The following is an 11,900-nucleotide window of genomic DNA, read 5'->3' on the forward strand; positions in this document are numbered from 1 at the left end:
AAATTCAAGTCTTGCATTTATTTAAAGAATGAATGTAAACATGAGTCCCGCCAGGGCCATGTGTGTGCGGAGTTTGCATGTTCTCCCCGTGCTGCATGGGTTTCTTCCGGGTACTCCGGTTTTCTCGCCCAGTCCAAAGACATGCGTGGTAGGATGACTGGCATTGTCCAAAGTGTCCGTAGTGTATGAATGGGTGTGTGAATGTGTATGTGATTGTGCCCTGTGATGGATTGGCACCCTGTCCAGGGTATACCCCACCTTGTGCCCGATGCTCCCTGAGATAGGCTCCAGGTTTCCCCGTGACCTTGAAAAGGATAAGCGGTATAGAAGATGGATGGATGAATGTAAACATACAACAAAGACTCACAAATGAAAAATACATCTACCTCAAACTGTGCACTGATTTTAGTTACTGGTGGTAAATTAGTGCCCCTTTCACCTAGTAACTAAGTGGGAAAACATTAATGAAGGCTAACAACAGCTTTATTCCTTATATCTCAAGTTTTAGCCAGCATGATAACTCTGACTATACAAACTAGCTGAATGCTAGCTGTCACAATATAAACCGCCTTGTTAAATAAAAAGTGTTCATAACAGCAGATGAATTACAGTGATCTGTATTAGGTCTGTTAGGTCCTGCTGTTAAATATTTGTTTAGATTTAGACTTAAAATAAGAAAGTAAAAAATCCTTTAAAATGTCACATTACAAATAAATGGCTATTGGGAAATGTAGGGATGTAGCATTAAATACAGAGGCTGTATTTAATGCTACATCCCTACATTTGGATGTAGTAACAAAGTATTTGTACTTCTACTCCTCACATCTGTATATAACTAATACACAAGTATTGACATAAGATGCATTACTGTTATCTATTTGTAAAAGCAAATTCATGCATATTAGAGACACAACAGAAAGAAGAACCAAGAATTTTAATGTCCATCACTACCAAAACTTTTTGTTTAGGTTAACTGACGGTCATTCATGGCCCACCGATATTATAAACATTAATTATAAACGGTTTTAGGTGATTGGCTTTCTCAATCGGTACAGCGTGAGACTCTTAATCTCAGGATCATGGGTTTGAGCTCCACCCTGAGAAACAAACCCAGCCACTGGGGTTGCACAAGCTAGTGCCCTCTCAGTGCCGATCCCAAGCCAGATAAAATGGAGGGTTGTGTCAGGAAGAACATCCGGCGTAAAAACTGGGCTAAATCCAAGAAATATGCGGATCAAAAACCGTTTTTTAGATCATTCATCTTTAAAAATGAATAAAGATATTCAATTATTTAATTTGATGATTAATTGATTATTTTAACCCCTAACTTGCCCCATCCCTTATGTTTTTTTTTTTTGTTTAAACCTTACAATGCTCTTAGACCTCTGCTCTGTGCACTTTGCTTCCCTGGAACTCAATTATAAATCTTGTATTACTTGTATTGTTCTTCGCTTGATATATTGCTTTGCTTGAGTTTTCCTCATTTGTAAGTCGCTTTGGATAAAAGCATGTGCTAAATGAATCCATGTAAATGTATTTAATTCGTTAGTTAATTTAATGAGTATAATTAAGCTGAAAGAGGATGAACAACTACAAAGGGTTTATTTTAATTTTTTTACGTCATTCATTTTAATCGTCTAATTCATCTAAATATAGGCCATAAAATAAGTAAATAATTAAATAATTGACGTAATTAGGTAATTAATAGAAATGAAAAATAAAGCAAGCGATATTTAAAATCGTGTCTGACCAGCACGATTTAACAATCACTTCTAAAACCCTTTCGTAATGCAGCCTATCTATTGAATGTTTTGATTCGTTTTCCTGCAATCTGGCAACCCTGGTTATTCCAGCTCTTGGTATTTTGCGCAACCTCGTTTGGAGTTCACAGGCCTCGTGGGCGGTGCTTAGCAGTTCTCAGCCTGACGGGCGGTTATTTGCACCAATCAGCATGCACCAGCAGAACAGCTGAGGGTGACGTCACGGTGTTTGCTCAGGTTTTGTATTGAAGTGGCACCGATTCCGTACTGAGTCACATGAACACACGTGTGCTGTCTATGCGGCATTAAAGAGTAAAAGTGAAGCAACTAATGCTGCTTCTCTGTAAATCTGTCTTGTCTGAACACGACCAGGCGCCGGCTGATCTTTTTACTTTAATCCAGATAAATAGCAGTTTGAAGGAGATTGTATTGTCTGAGGTGTGACTGGGGCCTTTCTGCCATCATGTCGACAGAAAAACAAAGTCTTCCCGAGGAGAATCTGCAAGGTAAAAACAAAAATAATCCTAATAATCCTAATGTCATACAATACAATATTTTAACATGAATAAATATTTCATCACGCCGACATGAAAGGAGGGATTTAACCATAACTGTTGTATTGTAGTGCTTTTTTTTCTTGCTTCGAAACATTGTAATATTTGTAAGTAAGCATTTGCTATAAACACACATGAATGACGCGGTGACGTCACCACTGTCAATTAAATGTCAGTTAAAGCCGTTGAAGTTACTGGTATATTTATTATTTCTATTTTGTAATTTGTCATCTGAAATCTGTCATTTGTGACATGCTTTGTGTTAACACCGACAACAACAATAACAGCATGGCGGGAGAAGCACATTCCTCCATTCAGAGTATGACGCTAGAGAGGCGGGGTCTGTGCTGTGATCTGATTGGCTGATGAGCATACGATGACCGAGAAGAGCTATTTCCAGCCTGTATTTACACCAGCTCAGACACACCTGTCCTTTGTTGATCTGGTGCCCTTCATCCCTGAGCCATACTTTTATACCTCTTCTTAATTGGTGTCTCAATACCATTTTTTCCATTCTTGATACAATATCAAGCTTCCTCTAATGTTGACCTCACAGTACTGGATCAGAATAAATGAACTTGGTCTCTGTGAGCCTGTGTTGACTTTCCAGATGTGGAGTTGTATGTCCTCTATTCATGTGGATGATCTTTACACATGCCCGTGGCAGAAGAAAAATCGGATCAATTCTGATCTAGTAAGAGCAGCCCTGCTACTGATATTTAGTATGAAAAACTGAGTGTCTATAACCTTGTCACTGGATATACTTTTTTTTTTCTTTGTCTACCAACACCGCATTTCAAGCCCATCGAGCCATGACTACCCAACGACAAACTAGAGTGAGAATTACTTCACAGATCTAAAGTTGAAAAAATATATAATGACAAACTAACTTGGAATGAATGTCATGTTTACTTACTACATGTATATTTACATGGAAATGCGATTCTTCAATAAATTGATTAATTGTGATCAATTCAAATTTTGACCAGGTCATGTAATTGTGATTAGAGGATTGTGTAATAATTGTGACAAGGTTAAAAACTCATCTTCTCAATAAACACATTTCAGAAAGCTGCTATAAGCAAATGAGCCGTCTGTCCAGTGTATACATGTTTAACTGCTATGATCATTGTTGACCAATCCCAGACACTACAAATGACTTTCTGGATGGGTTTACTTTTGTGGAACTAAGAATAATTGCATCATAAACAGCTACAAGCAGACTGGGTTGTTGATCTTCATGTTAAGTGATTAAACAGTGAAATACCCTCTAGATTTGGTGTCCTTTGGGGCTAATTTATTTAACCCTGCTTTTGTGTTTGACACGTCCATAACACGTGATCAGTAGTGATATAAAAGGTACATACATCAACAGTTGGTGTATTAAACATAAGCTAGATGACTTTCTTGATCATTGGAGGAGAAAGAGTAAAGAGCTTGAGCATACAATGACCAATCAACATAAAAAACTAAATAAAGGGATGACGGAACCGTGGAAACATCATTTTTGTGTACCTTGGTTTGATGGAAAGATAAAGCTAATCGCAAGCACAGATTTTCATGCTTGCTATTTGGAAGAGACATATAGTGAGACATGAAAATTTGGATGAGACTATACAGTGCTGTAAGGTTCAACTCTAATGGTTTCATAATAATAATGGCATGTTACTGATGGGTGGCAGTATTTTTTTTTTACCCATCCCATTCAATATCATGACCACCCATCACTGATTCGTAGTAATATTAGTATAATACAACGTACAGTGCATAGCATAAACGATCCATGACACAAAAAAACCCTTTGTCCCATGGTGTCCCAAAAATCTCTATAAAAAAGGGACTATGTACGCCAGCACCACGTGGTTATGCCATCATCAGTCGATGTTCTTGGTTGGTCTGTAACACTTTCAGTGTTTTGATTTTGTTAATAAGTTTGGCATCAGTGTCATGTGAGAATGATTTCAATGCGTTCTTCTTTTTTTGTCAGTCATTCTTAAAGGCTATTTGGGAAAAAATGTAGATACAGTAACGTTAAGTTAATTGTAATTTAGTTACCATCTAAAAGGGCATCTAACAATGTAAAGATTGAGGCACTTTTTCCTTCAAAGTCTATTACTTTGGGCCATATCTGATATCCATGATAACCTTGGTCAGAGATTGTACATCAGTGTTTTTTAATTTTTTTTATTTAAAAAAAAAAAAAAAAAAACAAACATAATTGAATGGGATAAATATTAGCTAAGGCATACCTTCAACATCACCAGACTGACCTAACAAGGTGTGAAGACATTTGTTTTTATGATGGTAGGCTCTTGGGTTGAGCTGCACTTCAATAACGGAGGTGGAGGAGCTCCCAAAGCAGCAGTGGAGGATCATGCTCAGAGTTCAGCCCCGTCCGGAGACATGGAGAAGATGCTGCTGGACGCTCAGCACGAGTCTGGCAGGAGTAGCTCCAGAGGAAGTTTGCCCTGTGACAGGTCAACATTCATTTATTTGATGGTTCATTCATTAACCATGCTGAAACCCAAGGATTACAAAGTAGATTTACAAAACTATTGCTATTGCTGAAAATATCGTATTATCACGTATTACGTAGTCTCAAAGAAAGAGACTGGACTTGCATTTGAATGTCGTCTTCTTTTACTTGTCTAGTCCTCCAAGGTCCCAGACTCCTTTGCACTTAAGCAGAGGCTCAGAGGTCCACAGCTCAGGAGAGAAAAACAGCTCACAGGTATATTTTAGTGGCGGTTGTCTGCCAAACCCTGTAATGAATTACTGAATCTTATTAGCTGAATGAATCGGTCAAAGTTAAAGTACAGATTTTGATATCGATAGGCCTTACTTACAAACCTGCTGTAGATATGATGATACTGGGTTACTATATGACCATCATTATCATTGTGTCAGGATGAAAAATGTGCTTCCGGTAACTAACCTGTTTTGTTTTCAGTCTGATGAAGACTTTCTGGAAAGGAGGAAAGAGGTTGACAACCTGATGAAGAAAAACGCTGATTGGATATGGGACTGGTCGAGTCGTCCAGAAAACATCCCACCCAAGTAAATCACATACTCATTACACACTTTCATTATTACAACACTAAATGTTGTAAAAAAACCACTAATGATAACTAATATACATATACACATTATATATATATATATATATATATATATATATATACATACACATATATATATATATATATATATATATATATATATATATATATATGTGTATGTATGTGTATATATATATATGTATGTGTATATATATATATGTATGTGTATATATATATATGTATGTGTATATATATATATATATATATATATATATATATATATATATATATATATATATATATATATATATATATATATACACATACATATATATATACACATACATACACATATATATATATATATATATATATATATATATATATATATATATATATATATATATATACACATATATATATATATATATATATATATATATATATATATATATATGTATATATGTATGTGTATATATATATATGTATGTGTATATATATATATATATATATATATATATATATATATATATATATATATATATATATATGTATGTGTATATATATATATGTATGTGTGTATATATATATATATATATATATATATATATATATATATATATATATATATATATATATATATATATATATATATATATATATATATATATATATATATATGTTCTGACTGATACTGTTTAATGCTATACAAACACAAACATTACCAACAAACAGCACACAATTGTTGCAGTGTGCAGTTATAGGAAAATAATCAATGCCAGCATTATTCCACAGCAACATGAACAGATTTTTTTCTTTATTAAAGAATATATATTTGATCTGTTTATGATTATGTAATGATGTGGAGCGTCCACGGATCAAGCTAGTCCCTGTATAGTAATATACAACATGTAGTCAGATATGTTATAGCAGTTATAGCCAGTAATCCACCAAAGATACATTTTTTTTGTGTGAATAACACAAACGAAACTTCAAACTCCCATCCTGTAGACTTTGTTACACTTTGCTAAAGCTTTACTTCTCTCTGACTGTCTCAGAGATAGGGAATAGACCATATTTAAAGGCAAAATGATCTAACATCAAAACTCTGCAACTTCTTTTTGACAGTTCTATGCTGCATAATAAACATGTACAGTATACTCTGGAGCAAAAAGTAAAAAAAAAAAAAAAATCTGTTTTTTTGATCTGATTGGCCAAAAAACTTTGAGCCACTTCATGTTAAGACAGCTAACACAGCTTCTTGTGGGAGGCCATTAAAACTGAATGGAACAATGTAGACATGTCTGTGTGTTGTCAGCAATTTTAGCCCAGGAGGGCATGGAGGCTTAGTGGTTAGCACGTTTGCCTCCCACTTCTGCCCTGTGTGTGTGCAGTTTGCTCTGGGTACTCTGGTTTCCTCTTCCAATCCAAAGAAATGTAGTGTAGGCTGATTGGCATTTCCAGATTGTCTGTAGTGTGTGAATGATTGTGCCCTGCAATGGGTTGGTGTCCCCTGCCTTGTGCCCAGAGTTCGCACCTGCGACCCCATGTAGGATAAGCAGTATGGAAAAAGGATGGATGGACGTTTACCCCAAAACACTTCAGTGTTTTTACTTTTTATTTATTGCTAAATTAAAAGCAAATTTTTAAAAACATCTTTTTGCTTGCTATTTTTTGCTCCAGCATGTACTGTGTTTAGAGCCTGACTATAGAACATGAGTGAAAGAAATGGCTTTGATGTTTTCAGGGAATTCTTGCTGAAGCAACCGAAACGCTCCAGCACCTTAAGTATCAGGAACACTAGCGTGATGAAGAAGGGAGGAATCTTCTCTGCTGAGTTCCTCAAAGTCTTCCTCCCATCTCTCATCGTCTCTCACATCCTCGCCGTGGGGCTCGGGTAAGTGACGCACAGCACACAAACACAGTTGTAGTTTTTTCTGACATAAGACACCACAAGATCTTCAGTACAGCCTAGCAATGCTTCAAGTACTGGAGGAATGTACACAATTCTTCCTAAACATATTCCCTCAATTTTGATGATGGTGATGGAGCACGCAGTCCAAGATATTGCTCCAAAATCTCCCTTCGATATTCAATTCGGTTGTGATCTGGCGAGTGTGAAGGCCAGAGCATCACTTACATCATTTTCATCTTCATTAAACCATTCAGTAGGCCCTCGTGCCCTGTGGATGGGGGCAGAGTCATCCTGGAAGAGACCACTTCCAATCAGGATAGCAGAGTTTTATCACAGGACAAAAAGGTGATCAGACAGAACTTCATATTGCTTTGCAATGACCCATCCATCTCTGTCGCCAATTGGACAGAAAAAAATTAATGCTCCCTACAGCATAACATCACTAGTTTTTCCATTAATTTGTCCCTTGTCTGCATGTCCAGGTTTAAAAGGTAATAGAAAATTAGCAGAATATAGCATTCTCTAGTTTTCCCAACATTCTTATAACTTAAGTATCTCCAAGGAGTCTGAACGATATGGTTCTTCTATAAATACCATACCTATGCTATCAGAAATTTCAGATGGATTCCTAGTTGTAGATTCACACGTAATGAGGTTTATTTTTTGTATGTTTTCAGAAAAATGTTCTGCATTGGCTTTTGATACAAATGCATTTTTGGGAATATGTTTACATCTGTAGACATTTACAGTACAGAGAGGATACCAGTCGTACCATGTCACTACACGCACACACCCAGTATAGAGAATGGGTACTTATAGGGTATATAATATAGGGTACTTAGGGCTCCACTATGTGTCTTGACATAATTCATTGCTAATACTATCCAGTTGAAATATTCGTTCATAATCTTATTTCGCATTTACATCTCCCAAGCTGTAAAAACTGTGACTACTGTGTTGTGCCCTCTCTTTTTTCCTACTGCCCAGATCCAAGCAGTCTCAGCCCCTTTTGAACTATGTAATATCCACTGCATTGTGGTTGGTCATTGCACTATAAAATTAACTTGTACCCGATGTCCGGTGAGTGTGAGCTATTTTGACACGGTCTTCAGTACGGTCAACCGTGGTCATTTTGGAATGCAACACTGGCTTGCTTTTAGCATGACACAGCAGTACAGTATTAACAGGCATGTAGGTTTATTCAGTAGGCCTCTAGGACATCCAGATAAGTAAGCCACAGAGGTTCTCTGATGATACACTTGCAGGCATTCAGTCTGAATCCTCTGCTCACATGCCACTTAGTGCTGCTAAATCTATATCTCTCCTTGGTGTTGGTAATACAAGCTAAATCACGGTTTAACTTTTAGAAAGAAATACAAATATTTGATTTGCGAGGAGGACAAGGCACTTGCTTGTTCGCCCAGGAAAAACATATTACATATCCTGACCATCACGTCACTCCTCTACCAACAAGAGAAAGAAATGAGGGAATACTGTTGCCAGGAAGGAGTGTACTCGGTCTGCAACAATGTTTAGGTAGGTGGTATGTGTCAAAGTAACATTCACATGAATGCCAGGACTCAAGGTTTCCCAGAACAACATTGTCCAGAGCGTCACACTGCCTCTGCCGGCTGGCCTTCGAAATCTAATCCGCTCACCTGCTGATTACAATGATCATTCCATATACGTCCTACAAACATTCAACCACTTGTTCTTGAGACAGCGCTCTAATAAGAATCTCAGGCAGACAACCCGCAAACATAATGACTCTACCACATGGAGGTGGAGACTTAAAAGAAGACAAGAATAGCTCAAATAATGACTTTAGGTAATGGTTATTTGTCCAAATATCACCACAGCTCATAGCTGAATTGATAGTTTCCGCTTTTTGTTTGAGTATGACAATCTAATTGAGTTGAGTTAATTATAAGCCTAGCCTTTTTAGCCTAGTTAATTGGACAAGAAAAAGATAGGACTGGACAGCAGCACACTTGAGCTTTCACTTCCCTGGTGCTGCTCATTAAAGAATTTATCCATGTTTGGAATAAGTAGGAAATTAGGGATGAGTAAAATGTCTCCAAATAGTTAATAAAAAATATGGAAGGTGAACTTAGTATGTTTGGGCTAAACCCACCTCGGTGGCCAACAAAATATTAAGATATTTTACATGGTTAATGCCAGATTTAATTGTTAAACCCAGGTAGCAGACATCTTTTGAATTCCAGCCAAAAATTATTACAATATCTAGGTGAGATTCATTATTAATTAGTAGAAATCTAAGCTGAAACATTTCCCCCCAACATCCTGCCATCACAGTAACTCGGAGCTAGTTACCCATCACGTGTGAAATGATAAACATGAATACTTAAAAGCCCCTATAGGTAGAACTATAAAATACGTATGAAGCCATAGAATCTAGAGCTGTACATATTCATGCCTAACTGATTTATTTTTTTGGTCTTCTCCCTATCTCTTTCAGTGTTTACATCGGAAGGCGCATTACTACTGCCTCCAGCACGTTCTGAGGGAGAACCCAGGTCTCTGATCTCACGGCTGCACCCTCACCGTCTACACTGCTTTGTCTCGTCTTGAATTGATGTTTCAGTAGATCCAACTAGGTCAGGAACGCTAGAGCCGCTTCCACTAGCAGGCTGCGGGCTGTGCTACACTGCCTTCCTTCCCTCCTCGTGTATTCCTCTGGCTCGCTCTCTGCTTTTACAATCTAGCCTGCACTGGGAAGCCATTTTAGATTTGCAGCCAGTAGCTAAATAGCATTATCTGTGCTCCACCTTCATCTTATAATTTCTTGTGCAGATATACAGAGAATCTGTTTAAAAGAAATATCAGTCATGTGAAATGTAGATGTAAGGAAGTGAAAAACAGACCAATGCTGGAATTTAAAAATACTACAGATAGGGTAAGAGTCTGGCTTAGGACTTGTAAATTGAAATACTTTATGATGGGGTTGACAAAATGGTTAAAAAAAAAAAAACCAAACAAACAAAAAAAAAAAAACCCAACAATCATACCACCGTGTGTTTCGCTGAGGTTCTGATACAAGGAAACAGTACAGCTTTTATCATATTAAAGGAAGGGAAAAATGAAAAATTGCAAAAGTATATTCTAATATACATGCTCATTTCTGAGATGAAGGGAATTGGTCCATTTGCAGAGTCTAAATTGGAGGGAAATTATATACGTTTGGTTCATTTGTTGTTTGATTTGGTTCCACGCTGCACTCAAGTAAACACTAAAAAGCATTAAAAAAAAAAAAAAAAAAAAAAACCACAACAAAAAAAAGTTTGACGGATGTGTACGGCTGGAAACATACTTGTAAAATTGAAATACACAAAAGAACAAGGTAATCAAATCAACTGAACATAGAAATCACAAAGACATCATTTCAGTAGAGAAGGTGCAAATTAAATATTAATTAGATAATTATCTAATAGCAAATCAGTGTTTTTCTCTTTTCGTTTGTCGGCCCAAATATCCAGAACATCACAATTCTGCAAGGCTATAGCTCTGGTCTTCAGCTAAGTTTAGCAGCTTGCATGAAGGGGGAGAAGGGCAAAGAAATGCTGCCCAGCACCCAAAATGCAAGACGTTTGATTCACTTCCTGCAATCAAACTGCACTTGATTTTGTGTGGAATCACAGAAACTACATAACTCCGACATTCTCAGATGACTTGTTTTGGTCCACACCCTGCGTATAATTATTGTGTAAAGATGCACCAGGGTTCAATTCAAACGGACTACATACTTTAAAGGCACCCAAACCCTCAAGTTGATGCTCTTTGAAAAGTGTAAAGTGATAATATTTATTGCGAGATCATATGATTATTTATGGTAATTAGCACTGTGTATTAAAGGATTTTAGTGATCCACATGGAAAAGGAGAAGAGCTGGTCCATCATCTGCACTCTCACTGAGGAGAGGCTGGTATGAATCAAGCTCACTTTAAAATAAGTCTGAAATTGCATGAAGACTCGTTACAAGAGCTGTAGTTCTGTATCTAAATAATAATAAAAATAGTACCGTACAAGTCAGATTTCAGTCTATATCAAATTCTTGACACATGATTGTTAATGTTATAAGACTTTTTTTTTGCTGTGAAATTTCTCTCAGGTCAGCATCTTGCAAGAGAAAAAAAGAAAAGAAAAAAAAAAAAAAAGAAAAAAAAAAAGATGCCTCATTCACTGGACAGCCCCAAATGTATTCTGGGCAAAATTACACAGGTACCAAAACAGAAACTTTATTTATTGTGGATAAACAGAAAACCTGTGTTTATCCACAATAAACAGTGTGACTTTATATTCCGTTATATACACATTTATCAGATCAGGTATCCATACTGACAACAGGATCAAGTGAATGGTGTGGGAACAGCATGGCATACTGGCCAGACTCATTGCTTTCCTGCTGTGTAGCTACACTTGGTTGGAAACTGCACCATGAGACAAGTATCATACCAGTGTTCCAGGAACACAGGAGTGCTATGGTAGCCTGAGAGATGTACCCAGCAATCAGGACATTTCTAAAGGGCAAAAGAGCCACAACACATTATTAGGTGTACCCAATAAATGTGTAGCTCAATGTACAACAATTCAT

General features: G+C 36.7%; 1 protein-coding gene across 1 annotated transcript; it reads left to right on the forward strand.

The window, feature by feature from the left end:
* Positions 1-2,010: 2,010 nt before the first annotated feature.
* Positions 2,011-10,265, forward strand: bnip3 (BCL2 interacting protein 3). Its single transcript, NM_001200714.1, is given in 6 exon segments — positions 2,011-2,266; positions 4,623-4,791; positions 4,967-5,045; positions 5,265-5,371; positions 7,121-7,270; positions 9,768-10,265. Coding segments are annotated over 6 exon segments (594 nt in total). The 5' UTR covers positions 2,011-2,223; the 3' UTR covers positions 9,814-10,265.
* Positions 10,266-11,900: the final 1,635 nt, after the last annotated feature.

The sequence above is a fragment of the Ictalurus punctatus genome, chromosome 13, assembly GCF_001660625.3.
Source record: "Ictalurus punctatus breed USDA103 chromosome 13, Coco_2.0, whole genome shotgun sequence".
Classification (NCBI taxonomy): Eukaryota; Metazoa; Chordata; class Actinopteri; order Siluriformes; family Ictaluridae; genus Ictalurus; species Ictalurus punctatus.